The following is a 20421-nucleotide window of genomic DNA, read 5'->3' as shown; positions in this document are numbered from 1 at the left end:
CACGAAACAACACACGTTTTTTTTAACCAATACATTATTTATTGTTGCTCATAATATTTTGATTTCAATATAACTCCTATGTTACAGGTACAATGTGCAATGCTGTATAAAAACAAAACATTTCTATTCAAACCCAAAGGATACTTACTGTTCTACTTGTAACCACCACAGACAAGTGCTCTATTCCTTATCTGGCTACGTCCGCAGTAATCTTAAAGGGTAAAAGATACATTTGAGGTTTTCATGAATCCTGTCAACAATGTGAGCTACAGGACTCTGCTTAGGTCAAGTGCAGAACTGTCGATTTTACGTGCAGTATGAGGTGCTTTTGAAATGTTCTGCATTATACTGACATTCTGTCCACTCTATTTACATCAGTGAGGAGAGGCTAAATAACAAGAACACCTCTCTGTATAATGCAACCCAGTTCACCAGCAGCATAAACTGCATCCCTGTAAATCAAATGACTAAACATCACCTTCATAAGGTAGGATTTATTGCAGGGCTGTTGTATTATACTGCTTTTTTTAGTAAGGTTTATCTAGTAAAAGTAGTAAACACTAAGTGTACAGTCGATTTAATAGTCACAGCCCTCACCCACATTTTAACGCTTCTTTTAAAATGGAAAAAAAAGCTGTTTTTGTCCTTCCATCTACACACTGTAGCTCATATAGATCAAGTAAAAAGAAATTATGCAAATCTATTAATAATTAGACAGTGCATTTGCAAAGGTATTCACACCCTTCGATTCTGCACTCCAAATTATGGTAAAGTACATTCAATGTTCTAAGAACGTTCTTTTTGAGATGAAGCTAGAAAACATCTGTGGAAAGCTGAATTGATTGGGTTAGTTTAGGAAGACACACCTTAGTGGGTAAGGTACCAGACTTTACACTGCATGTCAGGACATAAAACTCTCTGTAGACCTCCACAGTAACATTTGATGTTGAGGCACAGATCGGGGAAAAAACAAGACAAGTAGGGCCTCGTTCTGAGAGGTGACAAGGAACTCAACAGTCAATCTAACAAAGACCTCTGCAGAGGTGGGAAAACCCAACAGAGGGACGACCATCTCAGCAGCACCCCATCAATCAGACCTTTATGGTACTGCTCATCACCTGGCTAATAGCATCCCTATGGTAAAGCAGGTTGGAGGCAGCATGATGCTGTGAAGAGGGAGGAGACCAGGGATACTGGTCACAACTAAGAGAAAGATGAATGGCGCCAAATACAGAGAAGGTCCTTGAGGAAAACCTGCTTGTGAGTGCACGTGAGACGCAGGGGTGACTGTTCATCTTTCAGCATGACAGTAACCTGAGTGCAGCAGAGTGGCTGCTGTCGAAAGGGCTTCTACACAACTGAATCAGCAGTATGAATACTCATTTTAGTATCTGACTTTTAATAAATTCATAACATTTTCTAAAAGTTGTTGAGATGATTGTTGTAACTTTGTCACTATGGTTTCTTGTATGTGAACTCAAAGTCAAAATTAGCATTGTTTTTCCATTTTAAAATAAATCTACAGTGCAATAAAATGTGCACTGTCTCCCGTCCTATCTCAAATTTGATAAGATTAATAAAAACCTCAAGCATTGTTTACGTGTATTTGAAACTCAGTAGTAGGACAGTTAAAAAAATCATCTACTGAGAACCCTAGTTATGCATCATAATCGACATCTTGGTGAGATTTTCATTTCAGTTTGACTTTTTTTTTTTCTTGAGTGCTGACATTTATTAACAAAAAAAAGAAAAAACTAACAAAAAAACAAAAAACAAAAAAACAAACTCAAGTAATACTTCCAGGATTAAAAAAGTGTAAACTTTCACAAAATATAAAACGGACACATTCCAACCATAAATTATAAACATGTAGTCATGCATTTGTTCACAGGGCTGCATACCGTTTAGTCTTACATTTTATCTTACAAATAAAATAAAGTTAGATATTTCTCATGTGGTATGTATTGAATATTTACATTATTATTTATTAGTATTTGATGCATTAGTGTGTGGACATGAAGGATGCTCCCAGAGTGAGGGTTAGAGTGTTTAAAGGACTACGAGTGTGGTATCTCCTTGTGCGTGCGTGTGCGTATGTATACGGGTTTTTGCTTAACGGGAGCAGTGGCTAAGGTTACCTTGGTAACTATTTTGCCTAAAAAATCCCTACTGAACTGAAATGACATTTATTTGATGTCACAAGCTGCCAAAATATTTGATGTCAGGTTATGACAAATGTCCTATGTCATCTGACGTAGGTTTGCCAGCCAACAAACTTAAGAGACACCATAAGTCAACTTGTCATAGTCTGAGTGGTGTAGTAGGTGTGATCCCTCATGACAACAGTAATGTACTGCACTGACAGATTGGTGTACGCCTGTGATGGTTGTTCACTGTAGAGTAGCTGGAGGTCTTTCTTAGTGTCCAGTGATCTATGGAGGTCCTGTATGGGGCACCTGTGGAGGCCCCTGATAGGGTTGAGATGGCGAGACCCATGCTCCTGCACTCGGGGGGCGGCTGGGCTCTCCACTACCAGACTGATCCAGCTCAGCACTGTCGCAGTCAGAGTCATCACAGAGGGCCCGACTCTGTGAGGAGACCAGTGTCATAGTAAAAGTTCTCATTTTGTAGTACATATGTATAAGACAGTCATAACATTACATACGATCTACATACTGTAAAATAGTAATATAATATATGCATGCTTAAAATGGGATTTAACCAGAAATCTAGCAAAGACACTAGTGGTAGAAAGTATAGTACAGTATAATGAAAACAGAAACTCTCAAGTAAAGTTCTGTGGTAAATGTCCATCACAGTTTTTTTTTGGTGTTTTTAGATCAGTCTGAGAAGACAACACAAACTGACACATGTGATCCTCTGTGGAGCTGCTTTACCTCATTAGGATTCTGCCCGACATCCAGCTGAGATTTGGTCTGGCCCAGAGCTCCATCTCTCTCCGACAGCCCATCGGAAGCCTGTGCAGGATCAGTGTTGTCCGCAGGGATCTCTGACCCCTGGGAGAGGAGGTCGTCGCTGCGATCATCCAGCCTGTCGTCGGTGTTGGTGCTGACCACATCAGGAGTACCACTGTGAGAGTGGTCAGTAGTGTGGCCCTCCTCGCCATCCGACACCGACAGGTTCTCTGAGCTGAAGGTAGACACCGACTGGCACTTGGTGATGCTGGTCGGACGTCTGAGAGAGATTCAACAAAATCATCAAACTGAGGATGTGAAAGAATGACACTAATTAAAATTTATTCTTAGTTCTCAGAACGAGCCGGCAAGTTGTCAGAGAGGGAGAGGGAGGATGACTGGAGGAAATTTTCCAGGGAAGGAAGGACATCAAGTTACTCACCGTCTCCGTGGTAACTCAACCTCACTGTCAACTTCACCCTCCTCCTCTTCTGATGACACTCCACGCCTCTGTAGTCAGAAAGAGGAAAAATGCACAAGTGAAAATGATCAAAGCATCGAGAGAGGAACACTGGGGCATATGAACAGATCCCAGCGCTCTACCTGTTTGCGTGTGATAGCTGCCCTGTACAGAATTGCTGAAGGTGTGAGGTGCTGACTCCCAATTCCCCCTGACGCCCCCCGAGGCAACCTCACAGCACCAGCTCCCTCCTCTTTATCCTCCCCGTCATGAGGCAGACGTGGAGATCCCAGAGATCCCCGTCCTGCTGCCGCCCCCCTCCCACACGGTGAGTCTGGGCTGCTGGAGAATGGGAACGATGCCGCATCCTCACTGGGAGTGTCACTGCGTGGAGGAGTTTCTGTGAGATCATCCAGACCAGCTGCCCCCACCTCTGACCCTCCTAAACCTGCAGAGGCACTGAGGCTTCCTCCTCTCTCCAGCCCACCCACCGAGGGCTCTCCTTTTCCCTGGCCTTCCGCCTCCAGTGTGGTGCAGATGAGGTCGGGGCTGGAGGAGGAAAGCTGCCTCTGCTGCTGCTCGTGGCTGAGGCCCCGCAGGGCTGCAGAAGGCTCCAAGAGCTGCTTGGAGGCGTTATTGGTAGAATTGTTAACCTGGGCAGGTGAGTCCCTGTTAGGGGAGGACTGATTCGCCTTAAGTCCGGCTAGGTCCCCGCTGCTGCCCTTGCCAGGCTTGCGATGACGGGTCTTTACCCTCCGAGACCGGTTGGGAGAAGTGGAGCTTCTGCTGGGGCAGGCTGGGATAGTGACTTGCATTACAGAAGAATCCATTTTGGGAATGATTACCTCAGACTTGAGGATGTCTGGCCTGGAAGAGTAGGAGGAATTAGTCAACAACTAAAATCCCCAAATCTAAGGAGTACTCATTTATCCATTTATGCATCAAAGCGTAATCACATCACCACTAAAGGGAGATCTCACACCTCTTTCCCGAGGGCAGCTTTTGTGGGACATTTCTCTTCTTGATGAGTTTGTCCATGGAGTTGGAGGAGGTGCTCTGTCTGGAGCTATGGTGCTTGAACAGGCCTGGATACTTTTTATCCAATGACTGCTCTCTCCTGGAAAGAAGTACCAAAAGAAACCAAAGTGTAGCTGCATTGTGGCTCTTTATATTTTGTATAGAATATCAGCATTTTACAAAAATAGACCTGTGTTTATGCATTTATTCGCACCTCTGCAACTCTTTCTCTTTGAGCTCCAGCTGCAGCATTACAGCACTGAGCTCCATGTAAAGGTTGTTAGCCCTCTCCAGTTTCCTCTCATAGTGCTCGCGAATGTCCAAAGCATGCCTAAGAAGAAAAGAGGCTGCTGATGTCATTGTGCATCCGCATGAAAGAATCCAAATCCTCGACAACAAACATGCACTTAAAGCACTTACTTCATGCACAGGGGTGGACAAAAGAGGTACACAGAGAGAAAGTGGCCTCACGCATGTAAAAATGACCAGAATCTACTGCCAACTATAGAAAATTGTGTGGATCTGTGTGTTAGCATGAAATGATGTACATGTGAGAGTAAAAAACATACCTGAGCTCCTCTCTGCGTCGGTTGATCAACTCCTCATCGAGTCGGTGGAGACAAGTACCCTCAGATTTAATCTTCTCAAAGTGCTGTTTCACCTCTTCTCGCCATTCAGCCTGATGAGAGCACATTTCTGTAAACCAGCTCTGTCTGGCCACAGCTGACTTTAAAACCAGTTCCATGTCGCATGTTATATTTGTGTTGGTGTACATTCATGTTCGCAGTATGATTTTGTTTTGGGTTTTTTTTGGGCGCATGTTTATTTTTCCTCATCAACTTCAAAGCAACCGTACCTGAGACTTGAAGTACGTCTCTTGTGGAGTGGACAGGACATCAGCTGACGCTATATCCAGATGAAGAAGGATCTGACGGAAAGAAGGCCTATTCCTGGGTTTACAGTTCCTGCAAGTCCAAGATGGGAAAGACAACTGTGTGCACTTACAATGAACGTACTGTAGAATCAATACAGCCCTTAAACCACAGACTACTGCCTGGCCATGCAACTACTCTGAACTCTTGCTTCTCCTACTCTCATCTGCTCATTTTCTGCCACTCTTGTCTTCTGTTGCGCACTGTGCTCCTCATTTGCCTTTTCTCATTTCAACCGTCCATTCCCAGGAATTGCTTACCAGCACTGTCTGAGGAGGATCTTGAAGCCATCAGGGCAGCTCTCAGGAATGGGAAGCTGGAGGCTGTTGTTTCCCACGCCCCAGATGATGGCAGAGGAATCCACATCTTTATAAGGGATCTCTCCAGTTAGCATTTCCCATAGCACCACTCCGAAGGACCTTTAAGTTAAGTTAAGTTTTATTTATTCAGATAGTCTCATTGAGGTTAAGATCTCTTTAACAAAGGAGATCTGAGTATTACATACAACATTGCAACAAGCCAGTTCAATCATACAAAGCAGCCTTCGCTACGGAGAACTTTAAAGTCCCTCAGAGAAATAAATGTCTTTGAGAAAATGAAATGACAAACTATTAAATCACAGTCATGTCTGTTACAGTGCAGTAATGATGATTGCTAAATTGCTACGCTGAGTCGAGAAAAACGTGCGGATGTATTTGTAAGCTTGGACGAGATGCCTATCAGACTTACCAGATGTCCACCTTTTCTGACACCGGCTCATTACGAATCACTTCAGGTGCCATCCAGGCTACGGTTCCAGCAAACGACATCTTGGTGCTCTTGTCACTGAGCTCCTTTGAGGTGCCGAAGTCAGAAATCTTCACCAGGTCGTCATGTGTAATCAGCATGCTGCAAAGGTGGCATTACACAGAATTGTACAAGATAACACGAAACCTCCCATGAAAACTGATGAATGTTGGGTGAATTTCTCAGTAAGGTGGCTGTGTTGACTCCTTCAGCTTACTTGGGTGACTTGAGGTCTCTGTGGATGATTTTGTGGAGGTGAAGGTAGTTCATGCCACCTGCAATGCCCATGGACCAGTCAACCAGAAGAGAAGGGGTGATTTTACGTCCCGCCCTCAACACCTCATACAGTTGGCCTTGGGCACAATATTCCATCAAGATACAGTAACAAGGAGCCTGAGTGCAGACGCCCCTGAAAGAGGAAAGGCAGCACAGGAGACCAGAAATCGTAAGTATTTTATCAGTCTGGGATTTTAGCAATTAAATGATTGGGATGTTGATACGCGACCCTGTGGGATATCGAGAGTTTCCTCACTTGAAAGTAATGATGTTGGGGTGCTTGAGTTTGCGGAGGTGTTTGATCTCGGTCTCTTTGATGTCCCGCACTTTCTTTACGGCGACATCTTCTCCGTGAAACTTGCCGAGGAAGACGGCGCCCTGTGCACCGCTGCCCACCCACTGCAGGTCAGAGATTTCCTCAAAAGGAACCTCCCAGGACTCTAAATGCACACAAAAACAAAACCTCATGAGTAAAAAGGGGAAATCGGGAAGCCTTGAGCAACACAGAAATTTCAACATCTTTCAGCAGTGACTGTTTGAATAATTACTTAATTTATATCCATCACACAATGCAAAACCTCCAGACAATAATGTGTAATCATAACAGTTTGGACAAAGAGGAGTGGGTTTGCTAAGCAAATAAGCCCATGCCACACATTAGAATAGGCTAGCAGGACACACTGATATCATACAAAGTGCCTTCAATATTTGAACAAATGGAATATTGACAACTTATCCAGCGGACCACCATATTTCTTTCCAGAGATAAAACAAAAGCTGACAGAAAAACAACAGTCTACTTACAGTCTAATCTGTCTGTCATCTGTCATACTGACACTACTTAAATGACTGTGAGAGCATGGTCACTAAAGAGAGTCGAGCTGGGCAGAATAAAAGAGACAGGCGGATCAATTCTTCATGAGGTCCACTTAAGTGTCAAGATCTCTGGAGAGCAGCGGCAGAGACAGATTCACGAGATGCGCCCCCCTGACCAGCTGTGAAAACTCACTGCAGCTGATGACTGTGAATGAGTCGGACTGACGGACACAGAAAACACAGCCACAGTAGGAGTGAGACAGGAACGGCAAGAATGGAGTCCCAGCTATGGAAAATAAATTAAACTTGAGTAAAATCTCAGGTAATTGTACCTGTTTATTTCCCATTTCTGATGCTTGACGATTTCACTCCACAACACTTCATAAAGAATTATTGTAGTTTATTTTATTGTGTTAGTGTGTGTTAGTCATAAGCCCCTTTTTTCTGTTGAACATGTACTTTTACCTTTAATACTGTACATACATTTTCGCTAATAGTAATTCTGTCCTTTTATGTAAGTAGGATTTCAAAAACAGTACATGACTTATACTTGTTGTGGAATACTACTGTACTGTACAGGTATTTTCATTTAAGTAAAGGATTTGAATATAGTCTGTTGAGTTTGAGCGTCATCCTTCAGCTCAGATATTAATTTTCTATGTACCATTCATAGCATGAACTACAAATACTCTATTCAAACATAGCAGAGGGACAGATAACATAGAGGTGGAACATGTTCTGTCATCTTTACATACCTTCTTGGTTGTGTTTGTGTTCAGTGGAGTAGGCCTTTCCAATCATGGTCCAGACTGGTTTTAGGCAGCCAAACAGTCCTTCCAAAAAACCTCCACTTCCTGATTGTAGCCGAATGTTCTCAGACTGGCTCCGAACAGCACCAGCCTCTGGACTGTGCCCCGCCTCAGCACCGCCGCCACACTGGCAGGCATCGTGTTCATGTAGTTTCAGCACGCTGTTGTCAAAGTGGGCTGAGGGTCCATCACTGGGAGTGGGGCTGCTGCCGGCCGGCGCCACCTGTCCACCGGTGTCAATGGACAGCACGTTACGGAGGACACACTGTGTTGGGGTCAGGTCCGTTTCAGGAGTGCAAGCAGGGGTGTCTCCATCGAGTCTTCGATAGGGGGGTTCTGAGATGGGGGTGCTAAAGCCTGACAGGGAAGGGGAAGGGGCACGGGGCTCATGGATACAGGTCCCACTCATCAGGGGTTTCCCCAACACAGCAGGTTAGGGTGGATGGTGGATGGGGAAGATGAGAAGTAAGTCTGAAGGAGAAGATTCATAACAAATACATTAGAACAACTATTAGTCCATAGTTCATGTCTGTGTTTACTCCTTTAGACATAAAGGTGTTGATTCACTTCAGCACTGGACAACTCTGTGAGCAAAAAGGAGCTGTCCGGTGCTGAAACAAGTCCCCCCCCTTTACTACTGGTGTGTCTTTTGATCTAATAAGAAGTTGTTACAGTTTGTGTTAAGTTTTCCTTCATTCAAACAAAGCAGAAGACTAAAACAGTGGAGTCGTGCTCACGTCATTCACTCAATCCACCAGTTTAACCACTCAATCGCACTATTCCCACCACTAAATTCTGTCTGAATCACGCAGTAAAGACTCATCTCTGTGTCTATGAATGGAAACACCAGCCTGCCCAGTGGAGCCATCACCCACAGTGGAGATGGGCTTTATGAATGAATCTACCAGAGGAGGTTGTACAGTGAGCTGGCCCTGACTGTCACCTGTTCATCAGCTGTCCCTGTGATGAATATCAGAGTGTGACAGGATTCAGAGCACACAGCTTCTGGGCAGTTCCTATATGTCCCTCGTCATGCATCAAGTGGAGAGCATTGTCTGCACCTGAAGAATATGACGAATTGCATAACCACCTCAGTGTGGCTGTGTGCGTAAGTCCGTGCGTGCCTGCGTGCGTGCGTGCATGTGTGTGTGAGAAAAAAGGGGGGGGCAGACCACATGTACCCGATTCACATACCCTACACCAGTTCCATGTCTTGTACTGCACCACTGCATGAGAAGAGCCACGACCACTGAGAGAAATGAGAGCGTGAAAAAAATGGGCAATAAACAACCACCGGGCCTGTGCGACACACACACAGTTGCACGCACACACACGCACACACACACAGGGAGATCAATCTTTAAATAACCGAGGATGTGATGATGACACTCAGCAGCATCATAGCCGACGTGCATGAATTGCGAGCCCGATGTCTACTATGGTTCATGCCAAGTGAAACTGCCGCAGCGTCTGTACATTTACTCAGCGCTGGCACCAACACAAACATTTCGTAACGTGGGTTTTTCTGGCTGCACAAATATGATTTTCTAGCATTCATCGACGGCGATTCGTTTCTTTGCAGCATCAGTTCATTGGTGCAGTGCGAGCGGCATGAACGCACCCGCACCGAGCAGCGGCATCAAACCAAAGGTCCTGAGATCCCCGATTTCTTATTCAATCGGCATTTAGCCGGATACTATGACATTCCCATACCTTTCTGCCTGGTTGATGTCGCGTTGTCAAGTGAAGGGGTGGGCTCGGTTTTCTATTTGTCGGCGATAACCAGCATATCGTTGTTTTTCTTCGGTCCAAGATGTCCCGTGTATTTCCAGCCCCGATATCCACGAGTTTCACGTTACTGGGATGGATCCCAGCGGGCAAATTGTGTTATCAATAACCGGGGACCCAAGCAACGTGAGGCGCGCTGGGTTTTTTGGGGGAGGGAGCTGTCTCCTTCCCAGTGCTGAATTGACGTCACGGAAACGCGAGTTGCGCCGCAAGGGGGCGCCACCACCACCCTCTGCAAACACACACACACACACACACACAAACACAGAACCATCAGTTTTCTATGATTTCCATCCATCATTTCCATTTGCAAAATGTGGATCATGGGCGTATTTCAAGAACTGATTTCTGTGTTTGAGCCGAACTTCAACCTTAGGCCAGCTCCAGGGATGCTGGCGTCCCAATAACTAAGGCTGCATTAACATCATCAACAGGACAAAGTGGGTAACAGGGCCCAAGAAGACAAGGGGCCCCAGAAACCCCAGGTTCATCCACCTCCACTGATTTGTGGGGTTTGTTGGAAATGTGCTAAGTTAATTAGATCATTTACAATCAAACAACTAAAGTGTAGATTGTGTATTATTATCTGCTCTTGTGGAGGTGTCCTGTGTCAACAACTAGTTTAAAAACATTTACTATAGTGTTGTTAGTGTGTGAAATAAAATTGTGTTTAATCAAATAACCACAAACAAAGAAAAAAATCATATTGTTCCAGAACAAGAGTTTCGGTTCAACTAGAAGGATTACAAGTCTATCTTAAAACACTATTCAGATGTTCATATGAACATAATGAATATACAAATAAAACATGTTAAACTGAAGTCAATATGATCACATTATAATATGATTGCACTTAAAAGTTGGTGTAAAACGTTTTTGGGAGATATTTCTCTAACATAGATCAATGGGGAAACAATGTTCAGAGAAACACTAGGAAGAACTGCTGAAGTAGAACAGCGTTCAACTTTCTGATTCATTTTTTAACAGAATGAAGGTTGTGGGTCCCCTCTCCCAATACATATGCTGAGGCTTCGTTAAGAAGAAATCTTTTGGCAAATATGAAGAATAAGAAATGATTAAAGCGAGTAAAATCAGTTTCAACATGCATATAGACTCCTGACTATTGTTGAGCTGGCTCAAAAAATGAGAACCTACCATTTCATGGGAACTTGTAGGTGGCAGACAACATATCCAGATGGCAGTACTGGTTTCTCACAGCAAATCTTTGCCCTGGGGCCCTTTAACAGGTGATCAGTCCTGCTTGATTAATTCAAATACTGTGGTTTAGGCTTTCAATGTCATCAGCAGCATGGTAGTTTATAGAGGCTTACCTACAGGGAAAACTGTGGTAATGTGTTACTAATAAACACTGATCAATAATAAATAGTGCAGCCTAGACAGTGTACAGTGTGTCTTGTTTTAAACATGTGTAGAAGTAGAATAATATGACTTCTTGATTTCTCTTTAACAACAACTAGCTGGTACTTGTTTGGCTCAGTGTGGATGCAGGATCGCTTGGTATCCTAGAGAGGGTAGCGTATCACCAATCCTATGCCATGGATTAGATTCCTAATCCTACCTTCATGGGTTGTATATTAATTGAAAAGAACAAAGATGAGTACAGAAAATATCTATACAGACAGTCACTAATATATTTAAATCTATTCAGATCTTTCAGTCAGTAAGTTTTCATTTATTCTTCTGAAGTTTAACCCTAAGGAAGGTAAAACAATCAGTGTTGTATTATCAATAGGCTGAAGATGGGGCAACTGAGGTTGTTTAGGTAGGAAGGTAGCAATCACATGTTAAGTGTTTATGTTTTTTTATCAGACCAAGACAGACAGGAGCCATGATGCCTTAGTTATTTTGTTTGCTGATAATTAAACCCCAAGAAAACACTCAACATTTAGTTTGAACATATTTTGCCTACATACATTATAACCCCCCCTTGGTGCATCAGTGTTCTTTTGTTTCTACGTTTGATTGTAATACATTTTTTTATTTTTTATTTTACTTTAATTTTAAGTTTGGAGTCTGTTGTTGGTGTTAATGCACTATTTCGATTTTAGCTCTCCGCCAAATAACAGAGAAACGTATATTACGCGCTTTTTGTCCCCTCACACTTGCCGTAGTCCACACGGCGGGACTGGCTTGAAGCCGGAGAACCAAAAGTGCCATGACAGTCCAGTGTGCACTTTTATTTTGTTGTTAGGAAGTGAAGGATAATTTACCACGCTACTCCGGACATACTACAAGGTACGTGTACGACATGTAAGGTGCTGTCGCCAACAACGCTACATCAGACTAACTAGCTAGTTAAGTGGAGTCAGCTACGTCAGTTAGCTCTAGCTAATGTCGTGTTAGCTTAGCACTCTAGAGCCACTGTTTCCCCACGTTAGCTGCATTCAGCGACTAAACATGTCATTTCATAGGTGTTGGACTAGTTACCTGGCTGACCCGTGATGTGTTTTCAGAGTCCAGTGTCTCGGGTTTCACCGTGTTGAGGATGTGCTCTCTGGCTCTGTTCCCCCCTCCGCTGCCCTCTGGGCAGACCACTATGTGCGAGTCCAACAACGAGTTGCTGCCAGGAACCAACACTGAGGACCGACTGAGACTGGTCTGATTCGGTTCTTACACATGTTTACACATACCTAATTAACTCTCACAAAACGTTTAGTTGTTAGTTAAACGTGATTTACAAAATCACTCCTGAAGATAACCATCTTAATGAATTAAGCTACAGGACCTACACAGTTTCTTGTAACATGATGTGTTTGTCTGCAGGACTCCAGCCCGTTGAGTCTTTATTTCCCCCGAGAGTCTCTGAAGCTCCACAGTCGCACAGAAAGCAGCAGCAAGGCAGCGTTTCTGGATCACTCTGAAACCCTGTGGATGAGGAGTGCAGCAGCATGGTAGGGACTGTTATGACGCTATCTGCAGCGTATCTTGTTACTGAAGTTTCTTATTTATCAGCCTGAATTGTATAGTATGCCTATATATCTGCATTAAAATAATATGACCACCAGTCAGTTTATTGCTGTAGCTTTAGATGTGGTCACGTCACAAATGTTTGTGCATCACACAACACTCTAAAAAATAACCGTAGTTCATCAAAAATCTGATGTAGTTAAACTTTTAGCTACAGTGTCAAAATGAAGGTGATAGCACTTATGCACAAGACAAAATATCTTTATTCATATTTTCATCTTTTGCAACATTTAGATAACATATTACAGTATAGGCAAAGATTATTATTAAGGTTACATACCTTCTCTTTATCTTTTCCAGGCGAGATGGTGGATACATAGGACTACTCAATGAAATTACCAACTCAGATAGAGAAGGTATGTATGGTGTCAGTGGTTTTTTTTGTTTGTTTGTTTTTTAAATCACTTAGTCATATAATGACCTGATCCTATATATACACTCAAGTGCAAGTCCACTGATTCTCCTCTGTATCTTGCAGTGCCGAAATGGCTGTCAGTGAGCTCTGGCTGTATCCTGGCATTGCTCCGATGGGTCTCGTCTTTTCATGGTTCCCTGTTTCCGCATCTCACAGTAAGTTTTGCCTGCTCATCAAAGACCCCTTTTAACTTACAAATATGTTTTTCTTATCGCTAAGTCACTTGTACGTTTGACCATTGTGCAGAATGATAGGTGTGCAGGGTTTGACACAAGAGTTAAAGACAGATGATTTTATCTATATTAAAAATGTAAAAATTGAATCAATTGGTGATTATTTGTACAATATTAACTAGTACACTTGATTGTCAGTTGCTAAAATGTTTATGACTTTTTTGTCATTTGTTCTGCAGCTGAGCTGTGAGAACATGATTGCTGAGTTTTCACAAGTGCTGAACTGGTAAGTGCCAATGGTGATCTTGGTAATGTTAATATTAATATAATATGGTAATATTAATATAACAAATGTAGAGCTGCTACAGTTAATTAACCAGTTAAATAATTCTGGCAGAAATGCCAAATATTGGACAGTTACAGGTTGTACATTACAGTAAAATGAACAACATGAGACAAAACTTAATGACATAACTTTTATCCATAGAACATATTATTATTGATGTTTTTCTGATTTTTAGAGACATAACAAGAAATAAATTAATCAGTTAATCTGGAAAATGACAACAAGGATGATTTTGAAACTGTGGCATCATCAAATTGTTTCTGCCGTCTCTGTTCTTTACCAGGTCTGACTGTGTGGTCCGAGCCTTTGCCTGGCATCCTCATACAGATAAATTTGCTGTGGCCCTTCTTGATGACTCCATTAAGATCTACAACCCCAAAAGGTGCTTAACTACACTCCAAAGAACCGCTGCTAAAATTACAGATTATGAAATAAAGTCTAGACTGAATATCTGTCATGAAAACACTCACCAGCTTTCTTTACAGGTTTTTACACTCAATTTATGCCCATTGAGGACTATAACTAGATTTAACTAGATAACTGTTGATGAAAGATGACAATATTTCAGTGCCAGTTCTGCTACTTCTATTACTACACTGAATCTCTGTTCTCCATCATAGATGGAGTCTGACTGCACGTCAGCCTTGCAAAGTTGTGTTGTTCTGTGACTTCTGGTTTTTGTAACTGTATGGCTAAATCGTCTTTTGTATTCTGTCTCTCAGTGCTACAACTCCCACATTGAAACACCGTCTACAGAGGAGTGTCGCAGCAGTGCAGTGGAAGCCGCTATGTGCATCTGCTCTGGCTGTTGCTTGTCAGAACTGTTTACTGGTCTGGCATGTGGACCCCTGCTCGCTGTCAACCAGGTACGTAAACTGTTTAGACCTGCAGCAATTAGACAGTGCTTTGATTGGTTTGTCAAAAGAAAATTAACTATTTGGATAATCAATTTATCTAGTGTCTCAAATATTATTTTATTATCATTTTATTAAGGATTTTTTTTGACCACTTGAAATGTAATAGAAAATACATTTCTATGTATTGTTGGTCTGACAAATGACGCAAACTGAAGACGTCTCTTTGGACTCTTTGTGATATCATCATCCCTGTTGTTCACAACTTTCTAATCTATTTTTCCTTCATACAGTCCTTTCCAAAGTAGTGGAACTCCAGTATTTATAGAAACCCGTATAAACAAGGAATGTTCTTCAGACCAGGTCTTTCCACAATTTTCTAGATGTAGCTGTGGGTGAAATTATAGACGGAGGATTACACATACAGTGTTTTGACTAGATTAACTAGCATGTGACACCCTCCAAAGAAATGGAGACTCTGGTGCTGTTGTAATAAGTGTCATTTAAGGTTCCCTTAACCTTCACTTTAGCTGTTTTTTTACTTCTATTGTTGGAATAGATGGTTTTACTAATGAAAATTTAAAAAATTGATTAAAAGTTTGATTAATTAATATTGACCCTAGAGTCAACTGTTGCTGCTATCCTAATTACAGAACCTTAGATTAACACATTTTTGATGATAGGGAAAATATTAAATTGTATTCTCTTCAAGATGTCTGATAAAATGTCTTTAAAAGCTTAATTTTTGTCTTTATGATAAACATTTCTTAATTTTCTCAACCCACCCAGGCCTTCATCTGGTTGTGCTCAAGTTTTGTCTCATCCAGGTCACTCTCCAGTCACTTCTATTGCCTGGTCCCCAAGTGGCTCTCTCCTCTTGTCTGCCTCGCCTATGGACACTGCAATGATGGTATGAGGGAACTGCTTCAAAGTCCGATTTATGTTGCAAAATAATTCACTCAGGTTTTAACTGATGTGTTTTCTATTCTACTTTGGCATAAATGTGTCTTTAAGGTCTGGGATGTAGCTGCAGAAAGCTGCGTACCACTTCAGCGTGTTGGAGGAGGTGGGGTCACTTTCCTGACCTGGTCTCCTGACGGCAGTCACGTCCTGGCTTCTACACCTTCTGCCGTGTTCAGGTTCGAGACAGTGCTTTGCTCAAGTATTCTGACATTTATCATTTTACAAGGATCCCAGAGCTTTGTTATCCACCTTTCTATGTAAAGCTGCCTGTGTCATGATTAGTGTGTGAACCAGAGTCATTGGCCGATTATAATAGACGCCCACTCATTTTTCATGAATATTTATGAACATATAAAGGATTAGTAGCATATCCTGGAGTTTAACAGGTATTATACAATAATAAAATTTATAATAATAAAAGTTTTTACACATAGATAAGTATGTTTATCCCTTTAGGGTTTGGGAGACCAGGATGTGGACCTGTGAGCGTTGGCCTTGTGTGAAAGGGCGCTGCCAGGTAATAAGATGTCACTAAATTACAAAGTCAACCATTTTTCTTTTTTTTTTCTTCTCTCTCAATAAAATGGATATGAATCTGTGTTTATTTTGTTAGTCTGGCTGTTGGAGTCCAGATGGGAGTCGACTTCTCTTCACTGTGCAGGGAGAGACTGTCATCTATGCTCTGACCTTCACTGACACACAAGGTTATTGTCTCTATTCCACAAAATAAAACAATAAGTTATTTTATAGGATATACAGCCTTGTTGATCAAGTATTTCCAACCTTAAATAGTGATCTTCCAAAGTGAAGAAATGAATTTAGGTTAATACATATTCAGTAAATGATGTGTGAAAAACAAAAAAATAAATAGCGTATTGTTTACCATTATTGTTATTATTCTGCAGGCATACCTACAAGCACATCAAAAGGGCCACAGGCAGCAGCAGTGGTGGCTGACCTATCAGAGACAACCTTTAACACACCAGATGGAGACATCATGTAAGTGTTCTTGACTAAATTGCTAATTGGCCAAGTTTCAGCTTAACTACATCAAATACAGAAGGCAACAGGTCCAGAAAGAAAAAGATTGTCTGAAACATATTGAGATATTTATTATAGGCGTTGATTATCACAAATCAGCAGACAGTATTCACTAACACCCATTTCCTATTTCCATGTAACATTATAGCCAGTGACAGTCAGCACAGTATGTGTCAATATCTTTGTTTTTGTAAGCTGAAACATAAAATGTGTGCATTGGTGAAAAGAAACTACATCTAGCAATGTACTGAAGCACAATTTCAGGGTACTCGTTCTTGAAGTCTTCTACTGTCCTATGTTTCAGATTAGTGCTGGGCTGTAATTTCCAGCACTAATTTAGTAATTTTGTATAAATGCCATACTATTACATAGGTAAATCAACAGCTCTAACACTTTCCTCTAGAGGATAGGTTAGTGTGTGTGTGTGTGTGTGTGTGTGTGTGTGTGTGTGTGTGTGTGTGTGTGTGTGTGTGTGTGTGTGTGTGTGTGTGTGTGTGTGTGTGTGTGTGTTACTCATGGCTATAACTTTATAAGACAACAATTAATTGCTCTCTTTAACACGGTACATTACCCGTTTACAGAACTACACTTATTTGCTAGCTTGGTAGCATAACAGTCTGTTAACAGCCTGGAGAGACGAGGCTACGTTGCTATGGTAGCTTGACAGAAAACGGGTGGTGAAGAAAGTGAGACTGAACATGCAGCATTAGAAACTGTGTCCAAGGAAGGAGGCATTTCTGCAGTTTAGATGTCTGTGGCTTTTAAATATGATGTTTTTGATCCACTCTTGTTGCCCCTGGTAGTAAGAGGAACTTACTTTGTCACCTTAGCAGAAAATGTGTTGGAATGACAAGTGAATTCTATCATCATCATCATTTCTGAAAATTTGTAACATTACATTTATTAAATGAAGAACCAAGGGCATTGTGACTGATCAACAGCCATATTAACCCTTGAATACCTTTGCTTGAAAGATACCAAGGCATTGGGCATTAATACAGTATTAAGCTTAAGTTTTTACTTTTGCTATAGAACATTTGAGAAATATGTCTTTAAGTACTTTTTTACTTTTAGATTCTCTGTACTCCTGACAGTAGGATAGTTATATATACAGTGGTGTGAAAAAGTGTTGGCCCCCTTCCTGACTTTTTAGTTTTTTAACACAAGTAAACACAACATGCAGTTTTTAAATTAAGGTTTTTATTAATAAGGGAAAACAAAACTACATGGCCCTGTGTGGAAAAGTGTTTGTCCCACTGTTAAAACTGGGGTTTATCTGAGTACAATTTCTCTAGCCACACCCTGATGCCATGATGTGACAGTTCTTTAAATATTTAATTAGATTAATACCCTAAAATCAATAATAACCCTTCAAGTTTAGCGTCACTCACCCTTGTCTAATGTGTCTGCTCACTCAGTGTTGGTGGAGAGATCCAGTCTTTAGCCTGGGACCCAAGAGGAGAGAGGCTTGCAGTGCTTCTTAAAGGTCTTTCTCGATGTCTTCTATTCACCCAGTCACTGTAAACAGTAGTGTTATGTTTAGTTATGCTTACTAATCTTAGTCGCCATCTTTTCCTTTCTCTCAGGTCATCCCCAAGCAGCAGACCGACCTGCTGTTATAGCTGTGTTCAAGACAAGAACCAGCCCCATTTTTGAGCTTTTGCCATGGTTTGTACCTTCACATATGCTTGCATTTCATATTTATGTACCTTTAGTTGATCTCAAATGTATTTAGTTTTCTAGGGCTGTGTTGCTGTACAGTATGTCCCATTTGCATGTGCTGAATATTTCTTGTTTCTCTTTTTAGTGGTTTTGTTCAAGGGGAGCCTGGCGCAGAGCCGAGACTGATGCAGTTCCACCCAAATTTCCAGCATGGAGCTCTGCTCACTGTGGTTAGTCAAAAAAATGTATCTTCAAAGTTTTTTATCTTATGTCATAAATTCAGATTCTAGTCTAGAGTAGCTCAATTAAAATGAACCCTGGTCCACATCCAGATCCATTGGAAATATGGTCATAGTCCTCTTCTTAGTAAATCCTTGCATTTTGTTTGCGTTTTGTCCGAAATGGCAAACCACAGGTTTTTGTTAAAGACAATAGAAAACATGAATATATACTTAAGATGCGTTACAATTCAGACATGATGATGCAGGATGACCAAAATCAAACCCTGAACGCCTTAAGTGTATCAGGCTGTTCACAACAATTTCTCCATAGTACAGGCACCTCTGAAAGTATTAGAAATAACTGCTAATTTGTTTGTTTTTGGTGTGTTTCAAAGACAAAACCAAAGATAAAATGATGAATGTGAGAGGACAGTTGAGAATTTCAGCTTTAACATAAAATGCTATGTACACCTCAATAGGTAAACAGCGCTGGATGGCACCTATAGTATCAGATAATCCAATTTTTGAGTGAGCAAAAGTATTGGAACTGAACTTTGGTCTGATATCCATTATTTGGTCTTAAACCCAGATATCCTAGGTGTACACCAAAAATATAAATGTATTTCATAACATAAAAATATTAAACAGATTTTTTATTTTACTTACTCTTACTTTATAAATATATAAAACGTATTAAATTGTACTCTCTGTGGTCTACTGTTGTTCATACACCCTCCAAAGTTACATTTCTGTCTCTGTTCTCAGTGTTGGTCCACCGGCAGAATTACCCATGTACCTTTCTACTTCCTGAGCGCTGGTGTTCCCCGTTATGGTCTCAGTGGCAGTCCATCACTACCTTGTGCACAGGAAAGACCTGATGACTTTGTCAATCAGTCACTCTTTACAGAGCTCATCTCTTGACTGAGCATCACCCATCACCACACACTCACAAGTCATTTTTCAGTAATGTCAATAAAAATGTCTTTGCTAACACTGTCTTTTATTTGAACCAACAGAACCACCGATCTCTGTTGTGTACTACATCCGAACATACTAATACCCAAGGACCTGTGACTATGTAGTCTATTAACTCTAGAAATCAACTGAAAGGTGCTCAAAGCAGTAGCAAAAGAACTGGTCTCAGTTGTAAAAAAATGTAAATTGTTGGTATTGTTTTGGGAATTGTGTTGTTTCAAAGTAAAGAACCAAAAAATACACTGAAGTCGTATTTTATATGGATTTAGAGCATAACTGCTGCTTTGTCACATTTCCCAGCCTTCATTGATCTATAGTTTCAAAGCCTCATTACTCAGGCCTAAATGAAGAAGTTGACCTGTATTAGGTTTGATGTATTAATTAGGGTTGTATTAGACTTTATTTATTATTAAGCATATTAGGGGCCTTTTCCTGTCCTTACAACGACTTTTTTAGTTTTGTTTTTTGCAAATTAATTTAATGTGAAGACACATTATGAACCGTAGGTCTCTATTTAACATTCTGTCCCTAATGGCTTAAGCATGTGCACATATGTACCATGTATGTTCCAGTATGCATCAGTGAATCTTTTGTATGTGTGTGCACATTTTCATTGAAGGTTTTTTATTTTCTATCCACCTAAATGCCTAGAGTTATATATTTTTTCTATATTTAACAATAATTGACCTTGCCTTTTGTGTTTTCAAAAACTTATTACATCCATGGGAGCCTATTTTTAATCTAATATGTGTGAAATGTGAAGTATGACCTGGATGTAATTCTATTTTTTTTTTTTTTTAATGTCACTGTGAAGGCTTAAGATTATATTACTCAGGGCAAATGCTGGTGTAGTTGTTGCATCAGTACTCTATAAAATATTTGATTCCAGTGACCAAAATGTTTTTTTTTTTTTTACACTTTTTAGTCCAGACAAACAGGAGCTAACTGTATCCAGCTCCACCCTGAAAACAACTACAGTACTTT

The 20421-nt window shown here is 41.1% G+C and overlaps 2 protein-coding genes across 3 annotated transcripts; one reads left to right on the top strand and one right to left on the bottom strand.

The window, feature by feature from the left end:
* Positions 1-56: 56 nt before the first annotated feature.
* Positions 57-9903, bottom strand: map3k12 (mitogen-activated protein kinase kinase kinase 12). Its single transcript, XM_026368431.1, has 14 exons — positions 9725-9903; positions 7958-8482; positions 6643-6826; positions 6328-6519; positions 6054-6212; positions 5585-5743; positions 5249-5357; positions 4962-5071; positions 4607-4723; positions 4358-4492; positions 3519-4242; positions 3358-3425; positions 2898-3195; positions 57-2588 (listed from the first exon to the last, which is right to left on the bottom strand). Exons 2-14 carry the CDS (start codon positions 8418-8420, stop codon positions 2433-2435), a joined length of 2874 nt encoding a protein of 957 aa, XP_026224216.1. The 5' UTR covers positions 8421-8482; positions 9725-9903; the 3' UTR covers positions 57-2432.
* Positions 9904-11890: 1987 nt separating this feature from the next.
* On the top strand, positions 11891-19455 carry aaas (achalasia, adrenocortical insufficiency, alacrimia). 2 transcript variants are annotated; one of them, XM_026369025.1, is made up of 17 exons: positions 11891-12055; positions 12232-12416; positions 12584-12711; positions 13088-13143; positions 13266-13357; positions 13615-13661; positions 14005-14103; positions 14444-14587; positions 15365-15485; positions 15590-15714; positions 15995-16055; positions 16152-16242; positions 16444-16537; positions 17998-18065; positions 18166-18247; positions 18387-18471; positions 19228-19455. In XM_026369025.1, exons 2-17 carry the CDS (start codon positions 12306-12308, stop codon positions 19381-19383), a joined length of 1560 nt encoding a protein of 519 aa, XP_026224810.1. In that variant the 5' UTR covers positions 11891-12055; positions 12232-12305; the 3' UTR covers positions 19384-19455. The 2 variants fall into 2 exon arrangements, with proteins under 2 accessions (XP_026224810.1, XP_026224809.1); XM_026369024.1 differs by having other exon boundaries at positions 11893-12055; positions 12274-12416.
* The last annotated feature ends 966 nt before the right edge of the window (positions 19456-20421 follow it).

The sequence above is a fragment of the Anabas testudineus genome, chromosome 7, assembly GCF_900324465.2.
Source record: "Anabas testudineus chromosome 7, fAnaTes1.2, whole genome shotgun sequence".
NCBI classification, from domain to species: Eukaryota; Metazoa; Chordata; class Actinopteri; order Anabantiformes; family Anabantidae; genus Anabas; species Anabas testudineus.
This window is presented reverse-complemented; position numbering and strand designations above follow the sequence as displayed.